The sequence below is a fragment of the Phodopus roborovskii genome, unplaced genomic scaffold (genome assembly GCF_943737965.1).
Source record: "Phodopus roborovskii unplaced genomic scaffold, PHOROB, whole genome shotgun sequence".
In the NCBI taxonomy this organism is placed as follows: Eukaryota; Metazoa; Chordata; class Mammalia; order Rodentia; family Cricetidae; genus Phodopus; species Phodopus roborovskii.
In genome coordinates, this window is record NW_026125489.1 from 5079035 (window position 1) to 5092660 (window position 13626).

The 13626-nt window shown below is 37.7% G+C and overlaps 1 protein-coding gene across 3 annotated transcripts in view; it reads left to right on the forward strand.

The window, feature by feature from the left end:
* The window catches only part of Usp15 (ubiquitin specific peptidase 15), an 81801-nt gene that overhangs the window by 25655 nt on the left and 42520 nt on the right, over window positions 1-13626 (forward strand). For 2 of the 3 annotated variants that reach the window (XM_051176155.1, XM_051176156.1), the window contains exons 4-6: window positions 2302-2428; window positions 6059-6204; window positions 10748-10809. In XM_051176155.1, coding sequence (XP_051032112.1) covers window positions 2302-2428; window positions 6059-6204; window positions 10748-10809 — 335 coding nt within the window. Of the gene's footprint in view, window positions 1-1700; window positions 1776-2301; window positions 2429-6058; window positions 6205-10747; window positions 10810-13626 lie in introns of those variants that run through there. The other variant, XM_051176158.1, reaches the window with a different exon arrangement.

The window sequence follows — 13626 nt, forward strand, 5'->3', positions numbered from 1 at the left end:
GTGTTTCTGTCCTGGAGAACTGAACTGCACAGTCAAAGACGTGTGTGTACTCCAGGAAGAGGCCCATCTGGTCAGTAAAGTCGACTATCAGTTCTGAGTGAGTCTTCAGCTAACTGAAGCCATAACCCAAAGCTTGACAGTAACTTGGTGAGAAATCTCAACCTAGGTCAGCGTAGCTAAACTGCTCACAGACTTTTGATCCTCAGAAATGCTATTAGATGTTTGTAGTTAGTGAAGTCTTAATATGATTCATTATGTGTCATTAGGTTGTTCATACTGGTTTAGATACCTGGATGCTGTAGTATTAGCAAACAGAAACCATGGTGGCTTTGACTTTACAGTGATCAGAAGGTATAAAACCTGAATATCAATAAAAGCCTAAAAAGCCATGAGCAGACTGAGGAGAATTTGGGCATTGAGGAGGGTACCAGTGAAGACTTAAAGGAAAAGTAGGTAGGTCTTGGGAACTATAGGAATGTGATCTTTATTGCAAATGTCTCTACGATAAACAGAAAGATTTAAAAAATGTATCGTGAATTTAGTGATTTGCCAAAGTGGTGCCTACAATCCACTTGTAATGCCTTTAGTCTGTGTATAAAGATAAAAACTAAAGATGGGGTGCTTAAATACAGCAGAGAAATCGGTTGCTAGCTTAAAACATGATCTTAGTGATGTTAGAGCCAAAGCTTGGGTCATTGTGTCTCTCACAGAAATATTTTACAAGACCTGTTAGGAATTAAGGATGCCATGTTCTTCATAATATTTCCTGATTAATGGATCAAATCCTGGGTCATCAGACAAACTCACAAAATGTCAGATGGTAGGAGTTGCCCCTCCTGGGGTTAATCTAGAAATTAGTAACAAAGAGACACTTTATCCCCTACTGTTTATAGCAATGCAATTTTAAATACTCAAAACTAGAGAGGTAAAAATAAAAAGTTAAGCTAATGTTTAAGCCAGACATGATTTCTGCTGACATATTGATCTCAATATTCAGTATTCGGGAAGATGCGCTAGCTTAGGGTACATAGTGGAATGTTTGCATTTCTACAAATGAAAGAAAAGGGAATAGGTCAGGTCATTCTTAGGAGGACCTTTACAACTAGATGCAAATATTGGGAGAAATTGAAGAACAGTTTTCTCAGGTTAAGAAAAGGACATTTGATTTTAGTGAAGAAATATTGTAATGTGGACATAAGTGGAGTTAAAATTACATTATGTAGTATCTTAGGATCAAATAGGAGTCCCAGTCCCAAAGTTACTGTTGGTAAGAATACTTGATTTCCTACCTTTTTTATTATCAGTAGCTACAAGAAAATCTTACAGAAACTCAGTATATTATTACATTCTTAAACAGCGTAACTCTGTGTTAAGAGGGGTAAAGCATCTTAGAACTTAAAAGTTTTGCACTGTGAGTTATTAAATGTGAGATATATACAATCTGTAAAACTGTTAAAAAGATTTGCAACAAACATGATTGAGAGAATATAACTGGAAAAGTAAAGTCATGCTGGATTATACAGGGAACTCAAGATAAACTATTTAAAAGCCCTTGTTTGAAACAGTTTTTTCTAAAAGTGAAAGAGGAGTCTGTGATTCCTGTGCTGCGTTTGATATGAGCCTGCTGGTTCTGTAAGTCCTTGGTGCCTCCCTTTTGCCATATCTGTCTAATGTATCACGTATCAGGCCAGTGGCTATTTTCAGAAACAGTGTTCATGACTGACATCCTCCAGTTAACCTTTAGAAGAGCAAAAGGAAATATACTTATTTAAAAGGTGAACCTAATATATAAATATTTTATCGTCTCATACTTTATTGCTTTTGCATGCTTGACTGCTTTTGTTTGTTTTGCTTGTGTGCTGCATAGACTTACTAAGTACCCATTTAAAGGTCAGTCAAAGTCATTTTAGAATGTAACTAATATATCTGTCACAGGGACAGAGTGGTCATTTTAAAAGACACAGTTTAACATAAATAGTAGTAACAGACCTTGTAGATACAATTACAAAAAGCTGTGCATCTGTCTGTATGTTTATTCAGAGCTGTACATGAAAATTGTACAGAGAAAATCAGTATACACTAATTTTAATTAAACTCGGGTAAATGTGTATGGCATACCAGAATATTAACATATTAGAATGCCTTTTTAAACTGTTAATGCTTTAAGTTGTTTATAATAGCTTATTGTATTTTATTGGGCATCTGTAGTTTTTCTGAAGCTTTGTTAAAGATATGTATTACTATGAGAAAGAACCACATTGTTAGAATTCATGCTAATTTGTTTTTGTTTTGTTTTTGAAGGTGGTAGAACAGGGTATGTTTGTAAAGCACTGCAAAGTAGAAGTATATCTCACAGAATTGAAGCTCTGTGAAAATGGAAACATGAACAATGTTGTAACTCGGAGATTCAGCAAAGCTGACACAATAGGTAATGCAGGACCCTATCCCAAACCCTGAACTGTCTTTAGATACTTAGTTGCCATTCTTGGTTGTAGTCTGCTGTGGTACTAACCCGTTTAAATTAAACCTATATTCGTAGTCATTGGAGGGTCCCAGCTTCCATGCGTGTGTCGTAGCTTGTAGTTGACTGGCCTGTTTCTTACTATGTTTATTAAATGAATTTAATGTTTGTACCACTTTTAATTTAAGAAAGTCGATTTTTAAAATTAGCATTTGAAAATTTGCATGCCATGTTTATAACAACAAAATATTAATTTGAGTTTTAAGCATGCTTAAATAAAACTTGGTCGAGTATGGAGGGAAAAGTCAGTTAGGGTTTCCTTCATCCAGATAAGTAGCTAAGGTAACAGGCCTGGTGTTTCTGTAGCATGCTGAGGGTTTTGTTTTGTTTTATGAATATGCTTGAAAAACAATCTTGGCTATCAGTGGACCTAATTCTCTATAGCTTTGTATAAATCTTGACAGTGAATTGTGCACATTAAAATTTTAATTAGTACATATTAACTATACATGCTAATAGGTTTAATTGTGAAATGTTCACATGTGATATAATGACATACTCACCCCCATTAGCCTGTCTTCTCCTGTTACCTTCATTATAATACAGTATTAACAAATGTAAACACATTTATCTTCAAATAAATATTTAAAAGATGATAATAATAATAATAATAATAGTGATCTTATTGGAAAATACAAACAATAGAAAAACCTGACATGCAGAACTCAACATGCCAAAGAAATTAGCAAATTGTGAGGTTCTGAGGTTGTCACTAAGCACTGATTGAAAGTAAATGAGGGGTGAGTAGCTGCATGTAACCATGGTTATAAGGATAAGTATTTAGAAGGCAGCTGGACCAGTTCAACTAGATAGTAATAGTAAATCATCATGTATGGTCCGTGACCTCTCCTGCTACAGGTTCTTGGCCAGGTTTACAGTTCCAAGCATGAGTTTCCTTTAACAGCCAGGTCTTAAATCTAATCGGATAGCTATTGGTTACCTGCAACTTCAAGATGTTCTTATGCTATTACACTCAAGGGCATATGATGGCTGGGTAAGGCTGTAGGAAACTTCTCCCCCAGCAATCTGCATATCACCACTAGAGATCAATAGCCAATTGGAATGTAAATAACTACATCTTAATATAGCTAGTAATCATAAAATCTCTAGCAAGTTATACATTTTCATTTTAACAGAAATATGGGGAAAGAGTCCATCAGAACCCTTTTTAAAGATAATTATTTTACTTAGAAAATTCAGGAAATCAGGAACTAATTTTAATTTCTGCATTGAAAACATTAGGAAGTTTTTGCAATAAGTACTAAATACAAATTATAGAAGATAAAATGTAATTTATACAGAATATGCTTCAGAAAGTTTGATCTGACATAGATTTTAACCCATGTACTTTAAGTATCCTAATACTTTTTAAGGGCACAGACATTGAATGTATGTCTTAATATTGTAAATGAACTGAGTTTTTGGTAAGTTGAAATTTCTTATTGTTAATGGATGTTTTTCAAACTGCTTGGAATTAGGATAATAAGAAAAGATGAGTGTGGTGTGTGTGTGTGTGTTGTGGTGATATATTGTTTATGATCTAATAAAGCCACTGGAGATCAAAATGCAAAGCTAGCCACAGCCATGGAGGCCAGGACTCTGGAGACAGGCAGGCAGATCTCTGTTAGTTCAAGGCCACACTGAGCTACACGAAATTGATCCAGTGTAAAGAGAAACAGCTCAGACAAAGGTGATCTCAGCACTTGGGGGGGGGGTCACACACCTTTAATCCCAGCACTGAGGAGGTGGAGACAGGAATGATATGGCTGGCGGAGAGAGGAATATAAGACGGGAGGAGACAGGAGCTCCAGATTGCAGTCTGAGGCTTGGTGGAGACAGCAGTGCAGTCTGGGTTGCCCTCTGAGGAGTCGTGGAGACAGGGTCACCCATTTCGGTCTGAGGTAGAGGGAAGAGCTAGAGGCTGGCTGCTTTGCGTCTCTGATCTTCAGCTTAAAGCTTGAACCCCAATATCTGTTTCTTATTATTCGTGTTACAATGTGTTATGCTTTTGGCCTTTAAAAAGAAACAAACAAACTTGATTGAAACCATTTTTTAAAAGCTGTATTAAATTGTCTGCCCAGAATTAGGATATTAAATCCCCATCTTTGTGTTTTGCTAAATTAAAGAAACATTCTGTTTTCAGCCCACGCTACCTACATGGTAGTAAAATGATAACAGTAGACAGTTTGCCATAGTGTAGAGTATCAGGGCTGAGATATTGCCCTTAACAGTTTAATTGGGCACTGAGTGTGCTCCAGCAAGAGATAAAATTCAGCTGCATGTGTTTTGAAGATAACCACTAAGGACGTATGTATTCTAAGCCTTCTAAAAAAAATGCTTTATTAATAAACTTAGTTGACAATCTTAACTAAATATTCCTCCCAGAAGTGTTTTTCACAATTTTCTGCTATGTGGATTTTTAAAAAATATGTTTACTTCATGAAATAAAAGGGTCAGAGTGATATGTGAAAAAAATAAATGCTTAGTCCCTTGAATCTTCATTTCCACTGCATTTGTCATATATACAATTCCAGCCACTGGTTCCTATAGTTGTCTTTTACCTTCATTATCTTGTCGGATTTTTGGTTGTTTTTAGAATAGGATACTGCAAATAGGCAGGACCGCAGGCTAAGGAGTACTGAGAGGGATGACTTCCTTTGTCTTCAGCTGTATCTGCCATCTCTGTTAACACATGCTGTTTTCTAACCTCTACTTTGTGCATTCTCCTGGGCTCATTGGACACATTGTACCAGTGCTATCCCCGCCCCTCCCCCGTCCCCTCTCTCTGGTGAACACTCTTAATTCCAGTTCCAGCCACCTTACATCTTCATTTGTGTGCAATTATACGTACAGTTAAACTCCCCTTCCTTGCCCACAGAACCCACTCTACGGTCGTTCCATTTCAGTAGTTAATTGCCTCTTCTCACAGTTGCTCAGGTAAAACTGATTGGATTAGGCCAGCGATAGTCAGCAGGTAAGGTTGCACTTGCAGCCACGCCTGACAATCTGAGTTCCACCCCTGGAGCACACGTGGAGAGAGAGCCAGCTCACTCAAGCTGTCCTCTGATGCCCATGCTCATACACGCGCGTCTCCTCACACACAAACACACACACACTAAATATATGTAACAATTGTTTTTATTTAAAAAGAAACCTGTAAGAAAAAAATGGGATGTTTGGGTTTGTTTTTGCTATCCTACACATAACCTTGTAGCATAGCTTGGGAATATGTTCTCATTCTTCAGTGTAAGATATTCTTAAACTGATTGCACTATGAATACAAATATTTTTCCATTGTTGGTGTCTTTTTATGATCCTTTAGTTTCTAACTTCTTTCTTTTACAATCTTTAGTTCCTCAAATAATCATCTGTCAATGTTAAAACACATAGCTGGTCTAAAATGAAGCTTTTTAAAATTATCTGTTTTTGCTATGTTGTTCTTATAATGTTTAGTCTGGTAAGCATTTAGTTCTTTATAACTAATATACTTAATTTTTAATGTATTATATTTACATATCTTCCCTTCTTAAATTTTAGATACAATTGAAAAGGAAATAAGAAAAATCTTCAATATTCCAGATGAAAAGGAGACTAGATTGTGGAACAAGTACATGAGTAATACGTTTGAGCCGCTGAACAAACCAGATAGCACCATTCAGGATGCTGGCTTATATCAAGGACAGGTATTCTTAGCAATAGTTTCTCTTCAGATTTATTCACTTTTATTTTATGTGTATGTGTGAGTGCCTGCAGGTATGGCTGTGCCATGTGCATGCCTGTGCTCGTGGAGACCAGAAGAGAGTTGGATCGATAGGCAGTGGAGCTGGAGTCGCAGGTGGTTGTGAGCCGCCTGATGTGGGTGCTGGGAACTGAATGTAGATGGGCAACAGTGGCTCTCGCTCCTCGGCCGTCTCCCCAGCCCAACAGGAATGTTTACTTTTAAATGCAGCTTTCTGTATTAAAAACTGAATATTGTGTATGTAGTACATGATGGGTCTGTCTCTGGCTACCTCTTTCTAAGTCTTCTCTATCCCCACTGGTCAGTAACTGTAATTTCTACTTTCCTTGTTTGCTTGGAAACACTGTTTCGTAGGAATGTTTTCAACAGAAACAGCTGATGTAAGATAGATCAGCAGACTTCCTATAAAGGACCCGTACTGGTTTTGTGTCCACTGGCTGTTGTAGACTGTGACTGTCAGTGTAACAGCATGAAAGCAGCCGTATGTATGCACAAAGAAGTAGGCATAGCTGCATTGCAACAGAAGTGGTTTTAGCAGGGCTGTAGGCTAAGGGAACCTTGGTTTGCCCACCCAGTTGAGCCTGTCAGTCTCCATTTGATTGTCCCTTTTGGTGTAGCCTAAAAACATTAAATACAGTGAGAAATGAGAGTGTTTAATTACAATTAGCAACTGAATCTACCCTGTAGCCATCTCTTCTTTTCCCGTCTTTGTCTTTCATCAGCACGTCCTGCCCCCTCCAGTGTCTTAGTCACATGGTCACATGGCCCTGCTTGACTGCAGTGTTCATGCTACAATGTAAATCTGGTTCTTTGCCCCCCTTAGCCCTTTCCTGACTCAGTAAGGCGTACGAAGTCCAGACCCCAGTCAGCGTGCGGTCACGGTTTAGCCTTTTGTCTAGTTGTCTGCTTAGACTGTCCTTGCCTTTTGTTGCCGTGGTAGTCCTCCCGTGTGGGTTTGAATACATAGCTCACCTGCCCCGTGTGCCATTCTTCCCATTCCCTGCCCTGCTTCTGTCCGGTAGAAAGGGTTATTTTAACCGTTGAAAGTTCCATATTAGCCATCACACCGTATTATATGGAACATCAAATCACATTCATTTGCCCTTCAGATTTCTGCTCGAAGCCGTAGCATCTCTTCATCTGTGCCCCTTTCCCCGGTAGCCTCTGATCGCTCTGCGAGAACTCTCCCCTAACTTCTGTATTGGTTTATTAGTATCTTAGAAAATACACTGAGACTAAGGTTCATGGTAGAGTTTGGTTTTTAATTAGTAGTACCTAACACAATGACTGGTGGTTCGATATGGAGTTGACTTTATTATGCCACAGTTCATTTGAAAATTACTGCCAACATCAATAATACCGTTATTAAAAAACTCAGAAGCTGAGATAAATTGTTGGTAAATATTTGCTATTCATCAAATGTTATACTAGGCTGTCAAAGACAACTTGGTGAGCTGGGAACTAGCCCAATGTGCCCAGTGTGCCCTGTGCTTGCTGTGCAAGCTTAAGGACCTGAGTTTGGTCGCCAGCGCACTTGTAACTCTAGCCCTGGAGGATGGAGAGGGGCAAATCCTGGGGCTCCTAGTCTAGCCAGCCTTGTGTAGTTGGCAAGCCCAGGCTCCACTGAGACTCCCGCCTCAAAGAGCACTGTGACTCCCTGCTACAGAATGACAGCTGGAGCTGACCTCTGGCTGCACGTGGGTGTGCACACACAAGCACACCTGTACTCATTCAACTCAAATCTCTTGTTGTTGTTTTTGGTTTTTTGGTGTTTTGTTTTTCAAGACAGGGTTTCTCTGTGTTACAGCTGTGGCCTTCCTGGAATTCACTTTGTAGACCAGGCTGGCCTCAGACTCACAGAGATCCCCCTGCCTCTGGCTCTCAAGTGCTAGGATTAAAGGCATGCACCACCACTGCCTGACTCCAATTGAAATTTTTTAAAGAAAGAAGTGGTGACATTAGCCATATAATAATCCCCCCCCCCCCCGAATCAAAGCAGTGATCTTCAAACTTATTTTAGCTATTCTTAAGTAAGACTACAAAATTCACTGTTCAAAGTAGGAAAGTTGCCCGGTTAGAGATCAAATGAGACATTATTAAATCTCTTTCACAGCTAATGAGCCCCCTTCATCTTCCACTAGACAACAGACCTCTACCCTGATTGCTATCTATTGGTGCTTAAAGTAGGAGCATAATTTGAAATTATGTCGAGTTAATCCATTCAATTTTTTAGTGGCCTTAAGAAATGGATATTATTTTCCCCAGACATACAGAGAATGTTGTCTTTGAAAGTTAAAAGAATTTGATGTTCTTGCTGATGTACATTTGTCAAATTGAAGATTAGACTTGGATGAGATAATTAAGCTAGTTTATTAAAATTAAATATTCATGAGGATTTGTTCATTTAGAAGGAGGTGTGTTTCACAGAATATACATTATAAAATTTTCAAATGAAAAATTGTGTATGTTATATGTACACAGAGACGAGAAGAGAATACCAGTGTCAGCTTCTCTGTGTATACCTTATTCCCTTGGTAGAGCATAGGGCTTGCTTCTTACTGCACCCCAAGCTCCCTGTTTGAAGTTCCCAGCATTCACTTCTCTCATCTCAACACCCCGCCCCCCAGTGCTGGGGTCATAGACATAAGTAGCCGTGGCCCACCTTCTAGCGAGCACTGTTGTTCACTGAGCCATCTTTTGCCTCTTGCAGAGGACCTGAGTTGGTTCTCAGCGCCCACGTGGGTGGCTCGCAACCACCTGTAACTCCAGTTCCAGAGAATTCAGTGCCTCTTCTGTCCTCTGCAGGTTTTGGACTCTTGTGCACGTACCAGTACATAGACACAAAACTGTATGTGACTTAAACAGGTTTTGTTTTGTTTTGTAAGGAAAGTGCAGCACGAAAGTGTTTACCTCTGCATACTGGTGAATTTTTCCTGTCTCCCTCTGTTGTATATAATTTAAATTTTGAATTTTTCCTAAATTAAAAGAAAAAGGAAAACATTACTCAGAAAATTATCTGAATAAAGAAAATTACTTAAAGGAGTGAATTTTATTGCTTCTTGTAGCTTATTAATACTGTCTGCTGCTTTAAAATATGGATTTTACGTAAAAATGCTATTAAATATTGAAGTGTTATTGCTAAATGATAGTGCATAACTTTGAGGGTTTTTATAGCTGAATTTCCTTTTGAAAAACTGATTTTAACTCCTCCAAAAGACCATAATATTTATGTATATGCAGATACAGTTTATATACATCATGCAATTACAAGTTGTAGTAAAGAAAATCTTTGAAGCTATTAATCACTCAATAAATTCTACTTAATAAATCTTTGAAAATATATACTTCCATATTGAGATAGTTAGAAAACTAAGATAATGGATTCCTCCAAGGAGTATTGCCGTGAGGGTGTAGAGTAGGATGCAGAACTGCAACTATAGAGAAGTTAATGAACTAAATATTTAGGATGTGTTCATTTGTGGTGTGCTGTGTTCAGTTTGTGTTGTCTTGTAGTTTCACCATGAAAATTTAGATTTTTAATTTCTTATTAGTAATATCACAAATTTCTCTAATAAGTATTTTTAGATTAAGTTTTTCTTCCTTACATGACAGAAACTAGAAGAAAGATCTCTTCATTAATCTTAAACATGAAAGGAAGAAGTTGGGGATGTTAAGAAAAGTATAGCTTTGCTTGGCATGAACGTTTCTATTGACCTAGGTGATTTTTGTCTACCTGAAGCATGTTACAGCAGGGATCTAAGGTTACTATACTGTGACTATGGGATTCTTGTAAGCGTGGCTGTCAGTTATGTTCTAAAAGATTTCATAATTTAAGGCTGGCGACATGGTTCAGTGGATAAAGGCGCTTGCTGCCGAGTCTGACTGAGGTCCATGCACACTGTGGAGGGAGAGAAATGACCCCACAGACTGTCCTCTCATGCCCATGTGTGCATCGAGGCACATGCATGCCCATGTATCATGAGTGCCTACACATATAGGCATCTGTACACACTACAAATAAATACATAAAGGTGATAAAAATCTATTTCTAATGAAGATTTCAGAATTCACAGAAATAATGCAAAGGAATACTAACTTCAAAGCCCTAAACAAATTATAAGTAATCTATAGTTTGTAATTTTTTGCTACTGTTTCTCAATAATATTTGCATAATAGTAAGTCGTGATAGAGCTACTGATAGAGTATCTGTTAACTGCACAATCCTGTGTCACAAGTGTAAATACAGTTTTAAAGCATACACTTTGAACTGAAACAGCTTACAGTCTATTGTTTGGCTTACTTACACTTCCTTAAAGTTATAGAAACTGATTTTTTTTCTTCACTATCAATGCTGGGTTTTATTTCAGACCATCTTGTCTATTGTGTCCTTAAATAATCAGGTACTTTAGTTCCTTATCAGCTTATCTCCTAAAGCTGTCTGACTTCATAGCTGTGGACAAACACCCTTTATTGTGTCGTGTTTGCAGGTGTTAGTGATAGAACAAAAAAATGAAGATGGAACGTGGCCAAGGGGTCCTTCTGCTCCTAAGTAAGTGTTCCTCTTGTGGTTTCTTGCATGATGTTGAGACATGGATCTAGATACTGAAGTCCAAATTAGAGTACATATATCCTTTATTTTTATACTTTATTCTTGGGGAAGTTTTCTAAGTTTACACTTAGCTTAATATGGTACAAATGTAAAACCTTCGGGGTGAAATCACTTAGAATAAGTGGTAGTGTTAATAAATGTTGTGTTGTCTAATATAGTCAGATCTTTAAGCATTTTGTTGCATTTCCTTGAAGTATTTTTGTGATGCCTTTGAAGTACACCTGTTAATGAAATGCTGCTCTGATGGGAGTCAGTCTGGTGTGAGAGTGGCCTCTCGGTTACACAAGTGTCTTAGAATGTGACTGACTGAGCAGACACAGGGTCTGCAGTATCAGAGTTGCTTTTGACGGTAAAGGAAGAGTTGAGAATCTTTTCAAAATGATAAGATCTACACTGCATTATCAAAAACATTTAAACCTATTTATATTACAATGCATAAGCTTCAAATCTCTGAGAAGTAATGTGTGTTTGTGTCTGTAGTTGTAATATTTCTGTATCCTAAAGAGACCTTTTATATCACACCAAGGTTCCTTCTGCAAATACTTGTGCTAACTGAGATAAATGAGAACTACAGATGTCTTCATATCTACCCACATTTGGTTGATGCCAAATAAGTTGGAGGGAAATTTGATTATCTCTAACTCTGAATTCACTTTCTCTGATGAAAGATTGTAGATCTGAATTTTGAAAGATTTCAAAATACTGATTTGTAATTAAATCACGAATGCTTAGGTGTGGACATAGCACATTTGTAAAAGCAAATCGCTGTGCTGCATGACCATGAGTTTTCTTCCAAAGGCAGTGTGCCGCGCCTTCAGTTAGAAGGCGCGTGTTCGACCTTGTGTGAAGGTTCTTACTGGTGCCATCACTCTATAATCTCTCATGACTTGATGCCTAAGTATATTAATTACTTAGACGTGTGTATTGTTCAATGCCCTGCTTAGTTGGACATAAAACAAGGGTAGACTTCAGAGTCAAGTCAGACTTTTTGTGAATATTCATTTTAGTGTTTAATCAAGACCACTGCTTTTGTTTTTCTCACTTATGTTTAGATTGCTGTGTATTTACTGAATCTTGAAACAGTTTCTAAGTAATAAAATTAGCTGAGTTGTACAATCAGATACCACGAGTTTAAAGTTTGAGCAGCCTTTTCTGTATGAAATTGCTGACTTCACCTGTCTGTCTCCTCTTCCCATTCCTGCTCTTAAAAAAAAAAAAAAAAGGTATTGCCTAAACTGACCTTGAATTCCTGAGCTCAGGTCATCCTCAGTTTCCCGATTAGACACCACATTCAATCCAAGTCCATTTTCCCAATAATTGTTTTAATTTGTTCAAATAGCTAAAGTATTTGTAGTATTAATATCAGAGTAAAAAACTGTTTTTCCATACCTAATATACCACACTCATATACTAAATATTAGTGAATGGAGGTGTAATACTGGAGGAACATGGAAATACCGTAGGAGTATCTGCCAGTGTAGTAAGGATGCTAGCAAAAGACGTTTAAGGATCAATCAGTGTAAAACAAAATACTACACCATAATGTATCTTTTATTGCCAAGTAACAGTTTACCAGAATATAAAACACTTGATATTCTCATGTGTGTATTTAAAGATTCCTAGAGAGCTAATGATAAAATTCTCCTAATTTAAGAAAGCCTATGTAGCCAGTGTCAATAGCAGTAAACATTGTATTTCATTGTGAAATTTAAACACACTTCAGTTAAGACAGAAGATAGATAAATCCACTATTGATTGACACATAATATGGAGAGCTTGTAACACTAGTGATCAAATAATCTACATAACACTCTAGATGACAAGAGCTCACCAAGTGGTTCAGGTGACATTCAAGAGCATTCAGGGACAAATGATCTGCCCTGAAAACACGCATGCGAGTGACATGGAATATATGTGAATACATACATGTAATACCAATTAATTAAAGGAGATCAGAGAGCGGTATATGAGAGAGTTTGAAGGAGACAAGAGTAAAAGAACAAACAGGTAAGTAACAGCATCAAATTGGGCGTAGTGACATCCAGCGGAAACGAGTAGGAAACGGGGAACCGTTCTGAAACAGCCCCTGGAGTTGGCTGTAGAGAGGTTTTAGACGGGCAGGGCAGAGCATGTGGCATGTCTGTGGATGAGCTTCCCGGCTCTCCTTCCTGCCACAGGCATCTCCATGCCAGAGGTCGCAGCCGTAACCCTGCTTTGCAAAGACCACAAGCATTAGGGACTAACCCTAAGTGATTGGAAATGCATGGATAGCCAAGGCTATGTTATCTTCAAATAAAATAATTTTAAGGTGGAATAATTGGGGAGAAAACTAAGTTAACTCTTACTTAACAAAAAAAAAAAAAAAAAAAAAACAAGAAGGAAAATGGAAGTTAACCCTTCCATTTCCTCATTCCTCAGCTGTGGCTCTGGGTGTGTGCTCACTAGATTCTGACTATATTGTAGTTTATTTTTTTTCTCTGTTGTTTCATTTAGGTGTAATACCTTGAAGCATTTTGAAATAATTACAATTATAGAATAAGAAAATTAAATTGGTTTTCTAGAATAGTAAAAATTCCCTTTTGTGAAGATAGCACTAGAATGTAATTCATTCGTTTTCATTATTCCTAAATGATGCTGGTGAGAGGACGTGTAAGAAGATACTTGTGGGAAGAGGGTGAAAGCCGTTGATGGTTCTGTTTCCATGGACAAGTAAACGTCAGGGATTTATCATCAACCAGATAAAGCGTGCATGGCTGA